Source organism: Alligator mississippiensis, chromosome 3, assembly GCF_030867095.1.
Source record: "Alligator mississippiensis isolate rAllMis1 chromosome 3, rAllMis1, whole genome shotgun sequence".
Lineage (NCBI taxonomy): Eukaryota > Metazoa > Chordata > Crocodylia > Alligatoridae > Alligator > Alligator mississippiensis.
The window spans coordinates 245091819-245110588 of record NC_081826.1 but is presented as its reverse complement, the minus strand read 5'-3'; the positions used below and the strand labels follow the sequence as shown (position 1 = coordinate 245110588).

The 18770-nt window shown below is 41.3% G+C and overlaps 1 protein-coding gene across 1 annotated transcript in view; it reads left to right on the top strand.

Moving 5' to 3' along the window:
• RASA1 (RAS p21 protein activator 1) overlaps nt 1–18770 on the top strand; it is an 85822-nt gene that overhangs the window by 14198 nt on the left and 52854 nt on the right. The window contains exons 2-5 of the mRNA XM_019483100.2: nt 8050–8202; nt 13254–13389; nt 14298–14368; nt 17253–17370. Coding sequence (XP_019338645.2) covers nt 8050–8202; nt 13254–13389; nt 14298–14368; nt 17253–17370 — 478 coding nt within the window. The remainder of the gene's footprint in view (nt 1–8049; nt 8203–13253; nt 13390–14297; nt 14369–17252; nt 17371–18770) is intronic.

Below are 18770 nucleotides of genomic sequence, written 5' to 3'. Positions count from 1 at the left end.
ACCTGTTCTCTCTTCTAGGATCAGAGGGTGAAGGTGGACATGACTGCCAGAATTTCATTTGCTTCAAAAGTTGACATACGGAATCTCCACATTTGCAGAAGAGCATTGGCACTGTTTCTTTAAGGGCAGTTCTGCATGCTTCAGAAATCAGTAAAGATAATGAATCTTTACCTTTGGGCACAAGGCTGAAACCATCTATTCATATTAGGATGTTTCTTGGCATTCATATGAATGCTTTTGCAGGTTTTTGTTTTCTCAACTTCTGAGCTTGGCTCATTTCCTGAGGATAGCTTGTAATTAAATCTTCAGCACTTCCCAGCTACCAGAACGAGTATATTGGGAGAAAGCAAATAAATGAAAAGGGACATTTCCTTCCTATTTTAGTCCTTTAGATCATGATGTCCTAGAGAAATGAAATACAGTGATTACTGATCTTTTATTCTCTGTACACTGAGCATGTGTTAAGCTGTAAAGCTGTATTGTTTTGTTCGGGGTTTTATGGTACTGATTTTCAGGGTAGTTTATTTTCTTCTACCTGTTCTGTGTATGCTTTCCTTGGTATATGTTTATAGTGCTTCTCTTGAAAGGGGATGTGGATGTTATATGCATTGGAAGACTAACCCTGAGGTTATGCGATGCACTTTTTAAGAACAGTTTAGAACACTGTCTTTTGTGCTGTGTAGTTAGGAAACCATGAGGCACCTGTGGAACTATAGAGTAATGTTCGGGGTTTGAGAATGATTAAAAATTACAAGTTAGGACAGTAGTTCTCAACCAGGGTGCCTTGGGATCCTTTCAAGGGTGCCACATGTTGTTAGTACTATTAGATGTGCAAACATGATTCACAGGATAAACACATATATATAGTTGGAGTGAGTGAGCGGGCATCCATCATAGTGGGCCCTTCCAGGTCAACACTGAGGCAGTTGTAGCCGTACCTTAAATTACAATGCAGTTAAACAAAAATTTCTGGAAGGTGTACAATTCTCCATGTTCAAGGGATCAAGTAACAGTCTAATGGGGTTCAAAAGAAGTTTTATCTCTGCAGATAAGATATTGCATAACTTTCTGTTGTAGGGTTTCTTGCACAGTTCTTTATAGGACCTGATGAAGCTTGCTGTCACCAAGAGGATATTAGACAGGGGAATTACGTGATGCAGGATTTATGTACAGGCACTCCTCACTTAATGACCGAGTTCCATTCCTGCAACTAGGTCGTTAAGCGAATTGCTCGATAAGCGAGGAGCCGCCCCTTGATACTGCGTGCCTTGGCTTGAGACGCCGCGCTGTCGTTTCCACGACCAAAGTTCTCGTACTTACGACCAGTTCTCGCTGGTCGTAAGTCTGCGCGGTCGTTAAACAGGTAGGTCGTTAAGTGAGGAGTACCTGTATTGGTATGTTCCTTTTGAATTAAGGTATAGTACAGGGAATGGGAAATAGCTAAATCGATTGTAGTATCACAAATAGACTAGTTTCTATCATAGCTTGTTAAGTAAATACTGGAAACTAAACAGTAGTATGAGAGAGAACTAAGCCAAGAACTGGAAGTCAGTAGAACACTAAAACTACTCGCAGAGCAGCAACCTACTTGGCCGCTATGCAGGAGAGTGGAAATGGGTCTAAAACTGGCTTTTATGATAACACTTGCCTGGTGGGAAGTGACCACTGGCAAAGTAGCACTTAAAAAAAATTACGGACAGCTGTGAGATTTTACCTTTTTTCTTTCTGTGTGGGCCTTGCAGTTGTCATAGTGCATTTCTCCCCATGAGTTGAGGCTGCTGCATTGTATTCTGTATCTTAAAGCTATTCAGGAATTACAGCTGGTGCAGTCTGAGCCTGCTTATTAAGCCTTATTTGTATGATTATTTGTATGGTCATTAAAAATCTTTGTCTGCCTTGTCTTTTAAGATGTTAATTTTTTACATAAAGCTTTAAATAGATCTCCCTAAAAATCAATCTCAATCTCATCTCCCCCTCCCTTCCCCTTCCCCCCCCCCCCCTTTCTCCTCACTTCTTTTCTGGTCATGAGAAAATGGTATTGGCTAGGACTGATTCTGGTATTATGGCCTCTGGCATTTGTTTTGGAGTCCATTAACTTGTATTGTGCTTACTTTTGTGCTGTGTTTACTTTTGCAAAGGCAGGTTGGCAGGTTCTTAGTGTATACTTAAGTTTGTAAATGATGAACCAAGCACTGGATAGCTAGCTAGCAAACACAGGGACAGCCTAGAGTAATGGCAGAGCAGATTACTGTAGAGAAGCTGCTTCTGAGTTGGCAGGGCCAAACGAGATGCATCCTAGGGTACTGAAGGAATTGGTTATCATGTTTGAGACCTCATGGAGGTCAGCTAAGGTCTTAGATGACTGGGAAAGGGCAAATATAGTGCTCATCTTTAAAAAGGGAAGGAGGAGAATCCAGGAAACTACAGACCAGTCTGCTGACTTTGATACCCAGAAAGATATGGAGCAGGTCTTCCATTGTGAAGCACCTAGAGGAGAACAAGGTGATTGGGAACAGACAGCATGGACTTGCCAAGAGCAAGTCATGCCAGGCCAATGATAAAGTGACAGGCTCTGTTGCCAAGGGGAGAGCAGTGGATGTAGTATAACTTGACTTTAGCAAGGCTTTTGACAGTCTCTCTTGATATTCTCATTAACAAGCTAAGGAAATACAGACTAGATGAAAGTACTGTAAAACGGATATGTAACTGGTTGGATTATTATGCTCAGTGAATAGTCCTCAATGTTGTCATGTTTAGCTGGGAGGAGGTTTCAAGTGGGGTTCCCCTGGATCTAGTATTGTTTAATATCTTGGATTGTGTGCACACTTAGCAAATTTGCAGGTAACACTAAATTGGATAGAATTGCAGACAGTCTGGAAGGGAGAGAGAGGATCTAGAATGATCTGAATAGACTGAAGAAATGGTCCACAACCAATCAGATGAGATTCAATAAAGACAAGTGCAAAGTCCTGCACTTGGGACGGAATAGTTACATGCACAAATACAGCCTGGGGAATGATTGGCTAGGTTGCAGTACTGCAGAGACGGGTTACAGTGGACCATAACCTGAATACAAGCCAACATTGTGCTCTTGCAAAAAATAAAAATAAAAAAAAAGCCACCAGCATGCTGGGTTATATTAATAGAAGTGTCACTTGAAACTCAAGGGAAGTGATTCTTCTGCTCCTATTCAGCACTGGCGTGGCCTCACTGGAGTACTTTGTTCAGTTTAGGGTGCCACACTTCCAGGAAGATGTGGACAGTTTGGAAAGAGTCCAGCACAAAAATGATTAGTGGCCTGGGAAGCAAGACTCATGAGGAGAGACTGAAAGAACTAGGGTTTTGTAGTCTGGAGAAGAAAGGATTGAGAAGAGGGGGAGTGGGATTTGATAAGAATCTTCAAATACCCGATGGGCAATGGCATTAGAGGGGACAGGACTAGGAACAATGGCCTTAAGTTGCAGCAGGGGACATTTAGGATGGAGATTAGAAGGAACTTTTTGACGACAAGGGTGGTCAAGTATTGGAACAGGATACCTGGAGAAATTGTGGAATCTACATCCTTGGAAATTTTCAAGAGCTGGGGTGGTCTAGTCAGGGATGATGATCCTGTCTTGAGTAGGGGCCTGGATTAGATGACATTGTATGGTCTCTTCCAGCCCTGCTTTCCTAGATATTCTATTCTTTATACCCTGTTAAAATCCAAATACTTTTTTCCTTTCCTAGATTTGCCATTATAAATGTTAGCAGCAGTATGAGTTTCCCCTCTACTTTTAAAAATATCATGACTTGATTGATCATCATCACTTTGAGTAGGCAAGATTGAGCTGATTTCTGCACGTACTTTTCAGTTAAAATGTGTATGATGATATATAATGATAACACGTGTCATTGCTTTTGTAAAAGTATATCGGAGTACTTCCATACATAACTTTTCATCTGATGTGTTTAGAAAAGATTTTGAACACTGTGTGTCACTTTGAATTCAGTTTATTGCCTTGCTTTCTTAAAACAATAATGATGCATTATGAACCAGTAATTTCTTCAGCTAACCCACAGATTGAAAGACGGGAGGGGGATTAAAAATTATGGTTAACTGTTTGGCTGTATATCCTTTATGCAATGAGTCACTACTGTATAATGGTAAAACTGCACTTTCTCTGAAAGGAGAATACAGCTATTTCCCGAAAAGCATTTTTGCTTACTATATATAATGATATCTTAAAGGCTTATACTTCAGTGTGTATCCTGTTTTCTAAAGATGCTTGCTATCTACAGGGGTTTCCTGAGGATATTCACTTGAACTGTTTTCTGCCACCATCTCTGAATATATACTACTATTATGGTCTCTTTCCTATCTGTTGTAGTTGCATAAAGCAAATGCTGGATCTTATTTTTATAGTTATTCAGGTTATACACATGCCATGCTGAAAAAATACAAGATGATATATTGGCTATTAGGACATTAAACGCAATCAATTCATACATTTTTCTGTTTTGAATTTATACTATTCCAAACTAAACAATTATTTGTCAGTTATTTATCACATGTTTCACGTGGGAGTAATCGCCTACTATTCTGAATGCAATAAAATAAAGTTAGATGAGAGAGGACAAGTAGATCCTGTTCATTGTCAGAGGACATAATCTGCAGTACATGGAATATACACATATGCCTATTATTGACAAGACAATTTTTTTTTTTTTCAATTTGGTTATAAAAGCTTACTCTGCTTACTAAATCTTGATTTACCCTGAATGTATTTTATAGTATTGCTTATTCACAATCTGGAAAACCTGCTCTCTTGTGCATATATTTGAAGACTGTTTTCTTTATAGCCAGATTTGTCTGTCACTTTTATTTTTACTAAACACATTGAGCCATTTGCATCTTCAAGTTTTTCCCATTTTGAAGGGAAGGGGGGAGTCTCTTACCTGTCTATTTGTAACCTAATTTGCATGAGTTGCATTAGAATATTCCTTCGGGATTGTGGGGTGGGAAATGAAATAGACAGAATTTTAATGATTTTTTCCAAGGAGGTTTTGAGGTATACTTTAAAATAACTTCTTTATGAATTTCATGGATTATTGAAGTAAAGCACATTTATGATCAATTTGCAAAAGTTTTCCATTGGGGCAAGCAGAATTGGGATCAGAGCCCAGGATTTCCAGTACAGTTCTCAAGTCTAGCTGTTGACTGGAAATGATACAGAAACTGCAGTGACTTTAAATTATTTCATTTTTGTCATTAGTTAGCAAGCTTTTTAAAGCAGGGCTCGGCAGCGTTTTTGGGCAGAATGCCAAAAACACCCATAACCTCACTTTGTAAGTGTTCGTGTGCCAGGGACAGATGGCAGGGGAATCATGAGGGGCCTGATCTGTGTTGTGGCAGCGCAGCCCTGGCCTCTTCCCTGAGGCGTGTGCGCCAAGCAAAATGCCTTAGCATGCCACACTCTGGCATGTATGCCTAGGGTTGACTACCCATATTTAAAGGTTGTTGGAAGGAAAAATGCACCTTATTTGTCTCTTTCCTTCTGTTCTGATCGCTACCTTTACTGAATAACCAGCTACCTTTTTACCTCCTGGGGTGACTAGTTCCCCAGTTATGTAATTTTACAACTTCCTTCATCTGGGGTGGTAGGCTGGATTTGTGTACCTGTGTCCTCTTAAAGGGTCTGCTGCCCTTGTGACAAAGCCTAAAGCAGTGGTTCTCAACTGAGGTGCTGCAAGACTACCACAGGGTGCCACAGTGCAGGTGTTGCCACCAGTGGCAGCCAGATAAAACTGCCCCACACCACAGGGTTGTGGCACATGCTTACTCTTGCATTAAAGTTCTCTGATAACCCTAAAGCAAGGAGAAGAGCCAGCTCATGCTATAGTCCCTCCTGGAAATGGGCATGCAGGACAGCTGTTCTGTATGCCTTTGTTTTTGGGAGATGCTGTGCAGGGTTGGACCACGAAGGCCTGCAGCACCAGCCACCTCTCCTACCTGCTTTAGGGTTATCAAAGAACCCTACTGTAGGAGGAGTGTGTGAATGTGCTACAGCCCTTGCTGGTTTGGTTGGGCAGGAAGTGCACAGGGAAGCTGGTAGTTTTAGTTGGTTGAGAGCCACTGAGGTGTAAGTTGACTGCACTAGTGGTTCTCAACTGGGGAATGCCACCACATTCAGAAAAGTTGTGGAGGGAGGGGTGCTGTGATTCTCAAAAGAATGAAACCCACCGGTCCAAAGGGTTCATTTTGTTGTCTTATCTGGTTTTGCTGGAATACTTTTTGATGGTTCTTAGGACGTACATTGTGATATTTCACTTTATTCCAAGGGGCAGGAGGTTTTCAAATGGAGCATCTTTTCTTCAGTCAGAAAGTTCTTCCTAATCCCCAATCTGACTACTAAGGGTCAAGCTTTGGAATAGGTTAGATAGATTGTGGATAGAGGTGCACTGCTATATTGACTGCTTATCAGCTCAGCACCAGTAAAAGAGAAATTTTCATTATTGGCTATTGGCTTTTTTTGGCTGTTGTAGCTGATAATGTTCTCCGATACTTATGCCTTCTGGCTGGGGCTCCCAGATGCCAGGGTTCTTCTTGCCTGTGGGGCTCCCAGATGCCAGGGTTCCTCTTGCCTATGGGGCTGGTACCCCCAGAAGCCTGGGTTTTCTGCCACGAGCCAGGTTGACCTCAGATACAACACCCCCACTCCTCACCGGTAGGCTGGAGTGGAGCAGCTGCCATGGTGTCCTGGGTGCTGGTGTGCTGAGGTATGGGCTGCAGGCTGGGGCCAGGGCAGGAGCTGTAAAAGACGCTGAATGCCACAGATGTGACTGGGGCGGGCAGAGCTGAGCTCCACAGCCCAGCACAGCATGACTTAACCTGCAATGCCCAGGGATCTGTTCCTCAGGGGCTGGGGACAAAGTTTGGCAGGGGTCAAGGCAGCTCCTCCCCCCTGTTGTGTGCAGTAGAGTCCTTCTCCTGGCCCCTCAGCCCAGCTGGGTCCTGCCCTTCCCAGGACTGGGTCCATTTGGTCCCATGGTCCTGCCCTGGGCAGAGGGAAGAGAATGGGGAGCCTGGCCCAGAGACCAACTAGTCCTGGGCAGCCAGGCAGGCTCAGGCAGCTGCCCCCAAGCTGGTGTTGAAGGGCAGGGGCTGAAGAGCTCTGCACAACCTGTTGCAAGCACTGCTAGGCTAGTCCCACCTGCTGCAACTGGCACGGGCACTTTTACATGTGTTCCAGGAGTGGAGGGATGGCACTTTAGAGCTGCTGTAATTGAAGTGCCACTGTTTGTCTTATATCAGTGTCCCCATGCTTAAAAATGGAGTTAAATATACTAAATATAGGTTATCAGATTGGTATTGGCCAATATGGCTGGTTAATAATCAGCTATTGGTATTGGCCAAGAAAATCCTTATCAGTGCACCCCTAATTGTGGAATCTCTGTCCTTGGAAGTTTTCAAGAGCAGGTTACACAAACACTTAGCTGGGATGTCTAGTAAGGGACAGCCCTGCCTTGAGCAGGCGGCTAGACTAGATAACCTCATGAGGCCCCTTCCAGCCCTACTTTCCTATGATCCATAGTTCTGTTTATTTAAAAAGTAAAAAAAAGGGGGGGGAAAAAATTTACTCACTGTCTTTATAAATAGGATCCATATATAGTAGCATTTTCAGTAAGGTTGAGATGGTATATACCAAGACAAATGAATAATTGAAACCATGCTGAAAAGAGTTCTTAAATAAAGCAGTTCACTTTAAACATGGTTGCAAGAAATTGGCTTTTATAAAATAACCAAGCTACTAAAATAATCACATTTTAAAAATAATTAACCTTTTAAAGTAATAATAGAAAGACGAGTAACTCTTTGCCGGGCTGATGGAAACTTGGAGTTTAAAATTTGTTTGATAGCTATATTTAACATTTTAAAACCTCCACAATAACTCCGTGTTCCTAATGTAAGCATACTTCACTCGCTCATGCGTGTATGTGCTTTATCTTCCCCCTCCCCTTTATATTTGTTTTTAATTCTAAAGCCATTTCTCTCATACCTCTCTTTTCCAGATGGTATCATGGAAAACTTGACAGAACCATTGCAGAAGAACGTCTTAGGCAAGCAGGAAAGCCTGGTTGTTACCTTATTCGAGAGAGTGACCGAAGGCCAGGGTCATTTGTGCTTTCATTCCTTAGTAAAACAAATGTGGTCAATCACTTTAGGTGAGTACTCGGTGTTGTTTTCCTTGAAAATTGGTAAGCGTAAGTGTTCTCTCCTTCTCCCAGCAGTGCCTGATGGACCTGGTTCTTTGCCACAGCCCAGCTCACTGCCCCCCTCCTCTCCCCAGTTGGTGATGTTACTTCTTGTGAGTAACCACCCTTCAGGGTGATGTCCAGTTCCTGATAGTGTCAGTGGGCCTACAAGTGCACCTCCCCAGCCTATATCAACTGGGCCAAAAGCAATATATTTGTTCTAGGCTGATGTTCACTCCCCAGACCTGCCTAAGGGCCTGTCTTGGTACTGTGATAGTTTCAAAGCCGTGGGCCTTTTCAAAACCTTGCTGACCTATCTAGCAAAGAACTCAGAAGGCTTTGGTGGGGGGGTTGACGCACAGGTACAGCAGTGGTGCTGGTACTTGCCCACTCTCTCCTACTGTGGCTGGGCCCTGTTCATCAACAACCTAGCAGGTGCTACTCTGTGGCATCGTGGACCCACTGGTAACTCCGCTCAGAAGCCTCCAAAAGCTCCTTGTGGTACAAACAGGATTACTGGTGGGTCCATGATCAGTTCCTGTTGGGCCAGGCCAAGGTGGTGTCCCTGAATAGCCACAGAATCCAGGTCTCAGAGGCTGGCTCTGACAACTCTCTTCAACTCTTCCACTTCTTGGTCTGGATGCACAATGCATTCGAGTTTAGAGGCTTCATTTTGCAATAATGTGGACCAGTTTGTGTTGCATTAGGCCACCAAGGGGACATTCTGCAGGGTGGAAGATGGACAGTCTTAAATGTGGAACCACATGCAGGGTGGAAGGTGGGGATGGTTAAAAGGGGGTTTCTGTCTCTGGTGATACTGCGTTTTTGTTGCTGACAAGCGTTTCACACTTGGCCCTTGGGAGTGCTGCATATTTATACATTTTTTTTTTTTTTAAACCTTTATTATAAAAATTTATTAAAGTCAAAAAGCCTCCCTGGTGTACAGGTTCACTCGCTCATGCGTGTATGTGCTTTATCTTCCCCCTCCCCTTTATATTTGTTTTGAGTGTCTTACAGTATATAAAAGAAAACCTAAATGTATGTATTATAATTCATCTGAATGATCAGTTTTAAGTTGTTCTGAATATCTGTTTCTCAAGGTTGTATTTTGCTGTTGTTTACCTGCATTTACTTAATTACTTTAAAATAAATATACTACTTTAGAACACTCTTTTATATCTCTTTCTGCTGAACAAATTGAACAGAGAAGCTTGAGGAAACCTACAGAGCTTCAGAGTGAGAACTTGCTGACAGTTAATTCCTTTAAATTATTTTGAATAAGCTTACAACTAACAGTATGCAAGTCTCTTATTTGTTAGATTCACTTTTAAGTGGATTAATTTGCATCTGTTGCCTGCCAAAAACTGCAGTTCAAAGGCCATAGTATATGTATGGATGTCTGCATTTTATCCTTTGTGTTCAGGAAAAAAATGGAGAAGAATACAGTTTTTAAAGTTTGTATGTATTTTAATAACTTCAGGAATTGCTGAAACCATTCAGTGCTTTTGTTGCTCTTAGTACAAATAATCTTTTGCCCATTCTCTTAAGTTGTCACTAATGTTAATTTAGTTATTCCCATGTGGTTTTAAGTTTAAGAAAGCTGCCTTTGGCACGGATAAGAATTTTTTCTCCATTCTCCTGGATCCCCATACAGTTATTCAGTCTTCACAAAAAAAAGGTATCTTTGGAATGGGATCTCTTCAGTCTAGCAGCTATCAAAGTGGCAAGAAAGGAATTCCACTGCAAATTATATAGGATACAACTGAATTTTAAACTTTGGGAAGTGACTTGGGCAAGTTCTAATCTGTCAAGTTTGAAGCAGCACCACAGCTGGATGTAACAGTCTTATGAGGAAAAATGCTTTTGGTTTTTGTAGGGTTCAAGTTGTTCAGGTCAAGCAGAAACAAGTACACAAGCAATGTATTCGATATTTAATGTAGAGCAGCAGAGACCAATCCTTTTGGCAGGCATGCCACACTTGAGCCACACACCTTCCCTGAGTGCCACTCTGATATCCTTCCTTTGCTCAATGTATTGTTCAACTTTCTGCTTCTAGCCCTGTTCTTTTCGCTTGATTGTCTGCTTTGCTTCCTGCTTCCTTCCCTGTGCTCCCTGCCTGATCTGTTACTTTGTTTTCTGGCTCTGCCCTATCTGTTGTGTGCCACACACACAAGCTACCCGTGCCACAGATTGGTCACCTCTATCAAAAGTTTGTCTAGTTCTCTTCAGATCCTGGTGTGCTGGGGTCTGTAAGAGTTGTAAGTCCTATGGATCCTTTATATTTACAGCCAGAGTTTTAAAGAGTGTGGTATCTAGAACTTCTTTCTTAGTTTGATCAGGCTCTTGGTAGCAGAAAGCCTTCTATATGGAGATTGTCAGTTCCTTGAAGACTTAGGAGTGCTTTTAGTTTGATTTGTTGAGACCTGAGGAAGAGAATTCTTTAGATAAGGCAGTATTGAGAATGTAGTACAAAAATCTTTCAGCTTTTGAGTGCAGTTTTCCAAATTCTCAATGCGCACATCAGGGAGAGAAAGGACTGGTATTAATACTCTACATTATTTTCTTCTTGACTTCTTTCATGTCAATACACTAAGACAGGGATTTCAAAATCGAGTGGCACTGTGGTCTGGATGAGAGGTGCGGCGCTTGTCTGTGGGCTGGACCAGGCACATATGCCAGATCCAGCATGCAGGGCTGGTCTAGCATGGACACCATGGCCAGGGACAGACATTACACATAAACCCGTTTAAGTGATCAGAAACTGGTTTAAACCTGTAACAGAAAGACATACAGTGTACATAAACCAGTTTGAAAATGGCTGAAACCAGTTTGAGATCAACCTAGTTGAATGTCGTGTCAGACTTAATTGATTTGGCTCAAAATGGTTTATGCACTGTCTGTCCCAGACCCTTTGCTGGTTTGAGTTAAATTGGAGACCCCCAGCATGCTCTCTGGGCTGGGCTCTCTGCTCCTCAGCCCAAGCAGGGACTGGCAGGGGCAGGGGTCTGGCCAAAGAGGGGTTTAATTCCCCTCCCAGTGCCACCAGCAGGGACCTGAGCCTGATCTGCCTGTACTCCCCCTTTGCTGTTACAGCAGGGGGGCACCATGGCCCCTGAGGCACAGAGGGGGGCAGGGAGCAGAGTTAGTTTCCCCTCTACTCTGGCAGTACTATTTGCCACCCACTGGCAGCCAGGTGGCTCCCTGCCCGGAATAGGCCTCTGGCTGTCCCCTGGCCAGAGGCCGGAGGAATAACCCTGCCCATGCCTTCCTCCCCCCCAGGGCCCTGCCTGGCTGTGCCCCCTCCCTGCCACTGTGGCGGGTAGGGAAGAGCCCTTACTGGGGGCAGCAGCCCTTGTCACACTGTTGGGGAGAGCGAGCTCCTTCCCAACAAGGGGCTGTGCTGTGGGCTTAGGCTGCACGCGGCAGTGCCGGGGTGTGGAGCGGACCAGAGCCTTGTAAGCCCCTGCAGCGCTGCTGCGCTCCAAAGCCGCTCTGTCAGCCCCACAGCACAGCCCTGCTGGGAGCAAACCTAATTTGTTATACCGGTCCAAATCTGTTATAGCTAGCTTCCATATTTGTAAGATTTATCTAACAAGAGAGTTAAACCTGAATCTTAAAGCCCAATTCTCTGGTGTCTTAAACTGCTTTCAGAGGTGCAATTGTACTAGATCAAGTGCACCGATGTCAAGAGGAACTATATTGAAGGATAAACAAAGGGTAAATAGATCAGTATTTTTCTTTCTTGGGTCTAACCCTTTCTGATTAGGATAACTGTACTCGTACAGTATCATATTGCTAGGGTATGTTCACCATGTTCATAATCACTGTTTTTCCTTCCTTTCTTTTTTTAAAGGTTGCCTTTTCCAGGCACATGCACACACAAATAGTACTGTGAAAGAATGTAAGCATTCCATGTATTAATGCTGATAGGAGAATGTAATCTATTTTGACACTGCAGCTACTTTTGATACCACTAGTTTTGCATTCGTGGGCAGTTTAGCTAGCAAAAACTGAAAATTCTCTTGTATGGCAATCAGCATGTGCAGTGCTTAAGAAACATCACTCCAATTTCCATTACAACATATACATAGTTAAGCTTTGACCTTCTTTCTTAATGTTTTACTTTATGGGGTTTAGGTTAAAATTTTAACACGTTTAATTTAATTCCTTTAGTAATCAAAACGCATTAATTAGATTACATGTAAATAATAACAACCAATGGAAGCTTTAGTAATGTTTAATAACTTTTTTTGTCAAAATGTTTAGGCATTTCTGGGAAGTTGCCTTTATCTTTTCATCCGTTAGCACACTCTAAATTAAATCCAAAGTCGTGTAAAACAGAAAATGGTTTGTTTTGACAGCTTTAATGTACTCTTGCCATTCACTAAAAATCTAATGGGCTAAATCATTTTAAGAAAGAAATGAGATGTTCTTTAGTCTTGGAGCTCTGCAGGTATGCAATCAACAATGTAGCTTTTCCATAATAATGAAATATTTAGACATTTCTGTGTCATAAATTTGTTAAATCAGCTTGTAATTCAGAGTTTTCATTTTATAGGAAGATATCCCATTAGATTATCAAATCTAGTTCTCAGATGTAAGCTTTCTCTCTCAAGAGCATTTTAGTTTGATATTTTGACTGTTTTAAATTGAAATGTTCCACATCTTAGAGCTCCTAATTCACTGCTTCTCAGAAAACTTTCTGATGGTTATCTTGATGTCTGCTTTTAATTCCATCACTTTCCTTTAGGTAATTACATCTGTTCTGAACATTTTTTAGTGTTAAATATTTTTAAAGTTATTTTGCTATGCCACCCACAAATCTTTAAATATAGTTCGGGTAAGATGTGTATACTTCTGTTTCAACATGTATTTTTTTTTAGAAGTCTATTCTGTTAGGTGTAAACTTGAAAATTATGTTTTCAAAAATGAATATAGCAGTTTTCTACTTTTACGTAAGCTATTTGTGTAGTTTTGTAGAAGATTTTTTTTCTATTAAATCTTGTTTCTTTACCTAACAGGATTATTGCCATGTGTGGAGATTATTATATTGGTGGACGACGCTTTTCTTCACTCTCAGACCTTATAGGTTATTATAGTCATGTGTCTTGTTTGCTTAAGGGGGAGAAATTACTTTTTCCTGTAGCACCTCCAGAGGCAAGTAATAACTTTTAAAGGTTATAATTTTTTAATAACACTTATCTTTGTAGTGATACAAATTATTTTCTACTAGGAGGGAAAAATTGTTGTAGTCAGTCTCCTAACTTTATGGTAACATTTTCACTATATAGCAAATTATAAGGACCAGTAAGATAGATGCTCTTTTTTATGAAAAAAGCTTGTAGATCTTAAGTGTTTTTTTTTCTCTTAATTACAACATAAGGTACTGTGGCTATCTCTAAACGCTAGATAAAGAAGAAATAAGAGAATTTATATATATATAGCCAGAAAGAGGTAAGACAGCCCATTATAGAATAGTAAAATTAATATGAAAATTTAGAGAAAATGGAATAGAATTGCTCCATGATACTTAGCAGAGTTTTCATATAATCTAGTTTAAATGTAAAAAACTGAGTTTCTGAAAATTTAAGCTCCTTCTGAAGTTTCTCTGGAACCATCAAAAGAGGGTTCCAGAAAAAGGCACCCAAAATCAATGTTCGGTTTTGAAAATGTCATGAATAGAAATCTCAAAGTGGGGTGGGAAGTCTTACCTATGCAGATGTATTTGAAGGGCATAGGCTAAGCTTGTCTTTTCATGGGATTTGCCTTTATTGGTAACTTAAGCGTAGACCCCATAATTATCAGTGTAAATTAATTAAAACGTCAGGATTCTAATATAATAAATATCTAGTTAGAAACTAGGGCTAAAATCAAATGGCAGTCTTTAGCTAATTGTGTACATCATCCATTTCTATCTCTTATCAATCTTGAGTTACAGAAACTTAAAACAGTAAGGGGTAAATGACACAATTTTAACAGTCCTATACCTCAGGCTGGCTTAATGTTGGAGGCCATTGGAGAGAGATAATTACATCTTTTTTTCTCCCTCTTCCTCTAAATTATAGCCAGTGGAAGACAGAAGGAGAGTTCGAGCCATTCTGCCATACACTAAAGTGCCAGACACAGACGAAATAAGGTATGCTTTATTAATGGGTAAAAGCATTTGAGTTACCCCTAGATTATTATAAATACTAACAAGTAGTTTTAATATAGCTTTTAATAACTAGACAGTTTTCATTTATATGCGACTTTTCCTGCAAGTCAAAATATTAGGGTTTATTTATCAAATGTAAAGATAATAGTATTAAATTCAGGGTTCTTAATGATTAATGCTAACCATGAAGGCATATATAATTATAAGGGGGAGCTATTTGTTTTAGTTCTCTTGAAATTCATTGTAACCTAATGAAACCATTTAACTTTGAAGGCAAATTTCTTCAAGCTTGAGAGTTGTCCCATAGGTAAATGGGGATGTCTGGGTATAGGTGTGATAAGTTTGACAAAAATGTTTGTGTTTTTTGGGTGGGCAGGAAGGTGAGGATGGTAAGGGCAGTGTGTTAGTGGATGAAATAAGTGAAGAATAATTTTGTTCAAGATAATGGGAAGTTGAAATAACCACAGAATGGATTGTGACATTGTAGAAAATTGTTTTTTATGAGAGTCCCTCATTGAGGCATTGGAGTCAGTAGCTAACTATGATTCTTATTTTCAGAAAGCAAGTATGCCAATTCTGACTGCTCAATGGAGATAGTGATCTGTCTGCGGCACCACAAACCTCAAATCCAGGCATTTCCTGAGCTGCTACCTTGCAGTGTGTGTGGGGGCTGACCCAGGAGATCCTGGGGTCAAAAAAAACCTGCGTGGAAAAAAGGCGGAGCAGCACGCTTGGCAACATTGTGCTGCTCAAAACTGGAGTCTGACTGGCCAGAGCCATGCTTGGGCTCCTGGCCAGACTTCCTGACATGGCTGCAGCCCTGGGAGGCCCCCAGGACCCCAGATGAGGCTGCTGGGACTAGCATAGTTGCTGGCCCCAGCCTCCCCTACCTACCTGGAGTAACCTGCTGCACATGCCAGAGCAGGTGACATAGGCATTCCCTGGGGACAAGTAGCAGTGGCACAGGGTGGGCTGCTGCTACTCATCCGTGAGAAAACGAACATTTGCACTCGTCTGGATGTGTCCAATGAGATGATTGAGTCATCATATCAAATATAGTCCCTTAGATAAGTTTAAGATTGCATTTTTGGGTCCTTCCTTAAAATAAGAGACGTTGTTGACAGGATTTATGAGGGGATGACACGATCCAGGACTGTTTTATCACTGCTGTATAGAAATGTGGTGACTTTTGTCCCTTGTTGGCGTCTCAGGAGAATCCTGGAAATTTAAACAGGGAATGTGGTTGGGAGTAAGAAAAAAGCATGACCTTAAATAAAGTGGAGAGTGTAACCAGCCCATTTCCTTAACTTCTGGAACTTTCTAATATATTTATTTATAGAGTCACTTGTTTTGTTTTAGATGATTTTCAGTTAGAAAAAACAGGAAAAAATTGTTCAGTGCTACAGTGTTTGGTCTATAGATAGACAAGTAGGCAGTTTAGCAGGGACAGGGAACAACCATTGAATTAGCTGTAGAAAGAAAATGCAACAAATAGTCCAGAAGGAAGGAATATATGCTGTTTGCCTAGTTTCATGGTACTTTTTTTTTTTTTAATGTTGCTGCTTTCCAAAATAAAAATGGGAAGGATCTACAAGTTTGTTGTCTAGGCTTGATTATTTCGAAGTCATAGGCAGGGACTTTTGGAGGAGTGACAACTGTACCAAGATGAGACTGTTGATAGTAATACTGCCTCTGATACCTAGAGTAAATGGTACGAGAACTGGAGTTAAAATAATCTTTCAAGTTTCCAGTGCAGTTTCCCATATCTGGTTTAACACACGCAGGGCACGTTATGAGAATCTTTTTCTTCTTTGAGAGAAATTTAATTTTCTTAGCCAGATTGATAGGAGGAGGCAGAAAAGAAGAAAATTTAGTAGTGTTGCAAATAAAGCCTTGTATGTCAGGTAAAGGAGGATAGAAAAAGTCATGGGTTAATGTGGGGACCTTAATTGCTATATATAATTTACATGGGTTGTACTAATGAATCTATTTGGACACCACACTAGAGAAAGCTAAAGACACTTTCTTTTGCATAGTGGCAGTTCTTATTTCCTTTAATGTACTCCAATTTGGCAGAAGTCTTATGGTTGAAGAGGCCTTGTAAAGACCAAGTCCTAGTAGTTTTTAATATCTTAGGATATCTCCAGCGTGGAACTAGCCTATTAAATCTGGTACCTTGTCTGCCCTAGACTTTGAAGAGCTGCTTACAAAATAGCTGTTTCTAACATAACTGGCATTAAAGTTCTTGGAATTCTCCAGTTTGAAAGTCTGAAGCTGAAAATATGTGATCCAAGTGCAAAATTAAAAGGATATTCTTGTAATAGAGACTAAGTATAATAGAGACTAAGTATAATGATGCATCTCATCAATCTGTTATTCTTAGATGGCATAAATGTAACCTTTTAAAATATTTATACTTACATTTGGAAGAGTTTTTTTTAGGTATATACCTATTGGATAAACCTAAGCACTGCATAGTTAATGTTTACTATGCCCTTGGTAAGGGGGCTTAAGGAAGTACAATCACCTTCCTGATTCAGAGTATGTATATAGTCCAGAAGTTTATCTCCTTTCTGGCATGTTTCCTGTGCAAAAACTGAGAAATTTCTAGTGTCATACATGTCCCCCCTCTTCCAAAAATATCAGCTGGCCTATTAAAGGTGTTTGAAAATTTAGGTACACACAAATCTAGTGAGAAGTATGCAACAGGCACTTATACCATAACATGTGTGATATAAAGGCTGGAATGGTAGCAAATATAATCTATTTTTTCATGCTCAAGTCATTTTAAAAAAATTGTTAAAATGATGTTCAGTAACTCATCTTGATAGCAGTTCTGGTTTAATCATACTGTAACTCTCTTTAGTTTCCTTAAAGGAGACATGTTTATTGTCCACAATGAACTGGAAGACGGCTGGATGTGGGTTACAAATCTACGGACAGATGAACAAGGCCTTATTGTAGAGGACCTAGTGGAAGAAGTGGTAAGTTTAATTTAAAATACATAAATTTGTCCCTAAATATGGGTTCCCTAAGCACATAAATAATCAAGAAAGAAATGCAAAACTCTAGAACTGTTGGTTCAGAGATGATACCTTTTATTGGACCAACTAAGAAATTGCAAAAAAACCCATCTTTTTCTGCTAATACACCCCTAAATAACCAAGGGGCATAGTATTTATTCTGCCAGACTTTAGATTTTGTTTTAAATTGGAATAACTCATTCTTGATGCATCAAAATATAGCTTCTCTTTGAGTCTAGTTTCTGCCAAATTGTCTCTTGGCAAACAAGTTAATCCTTGAGATATAGTTGTCTGTCTGTCTGTCTGTCTGTCTGTCTGTCTGTCTGTCTGTCTGTCTGTCTGTCTGTCTGTCTGTCTGTCTGTCTGTCTGTCTGTCTGTCTGTCTGTCGATACTGTGGTACCAAATCTCTCTCTCTCCCCCTTCCCCTTCTGCCCCCTCCCTCCTTCCTTCTCTTTTTCAATATAGATAGATATATATATAGGTGCCTGGCATTGTAAATGTGTTCATAGACAGTTCTCTAAACTCAGGCAGTCCAAGCAATAGAAGAGCATCTGTCAGTCATTTTTATTGTATTGTGGTATTATTTGGTACCACAGTACCACTCCTTTTGAAAGATGCAAGCTTATCAAGTGTTTAAAAAGGGTCAGTTTTCCCCCTGCTCCGAACTCCAGTTTGGGACAGTTTGTCAAGGGAGTATTTCAAATGGAGAGTGAATTGCCATTTTCTAATTAAACACCAGCCTATTCTAGCCTTAGCATTAGTTAGGGCTCTGAAGTTGACTTGAAGGGACCAGCTGCCAATGGAGAATTGTCTAACTGAAACTCCCTTGGACTACTGTCAGCTTGGCCTCGTTACTAAGGGTGTACCAATAGAGATTTTTTGGGCTGATGGCCGATTTTTAGCAAGCTGTATTGGCCAATACTGATCCAATTCTGATATGCAGCTGGACAGCATGGAGAGCAGCATCTGGCTGGCAAGTCTGTTGTGAGGGGAGAAAAGGGGCATGGGGGGGTGCAGATAGAGGCCCCCACGGTGAGGGAGGAAATGGTGCTGGGGCAGGCACTGCACAACTAGGGTGGAGTGTGGGACCGGGGTGGCTCCTGCTGCTGCACACACACTGGGAGGGCATGGGGGTCATGTGCCCCCAGATCTGTGTGCGGGGTGAGGGCGGGCTGCCACTGCAGGCTGGGACCAGGCTCCTGTCAGTGGGGGGCCTGGGCCAGGCTGTGATCAGGGCAGGCAGCAGTGGTGCTGGGAGAGGGCTACTGGGGGGACTGCAGCCACCCCAAATTCGCAGTAGCCCAGCCCAGCAATGTCCCTGGCTTCAGCTCACAACGGCAGTCCACCCTCACCCCATTTG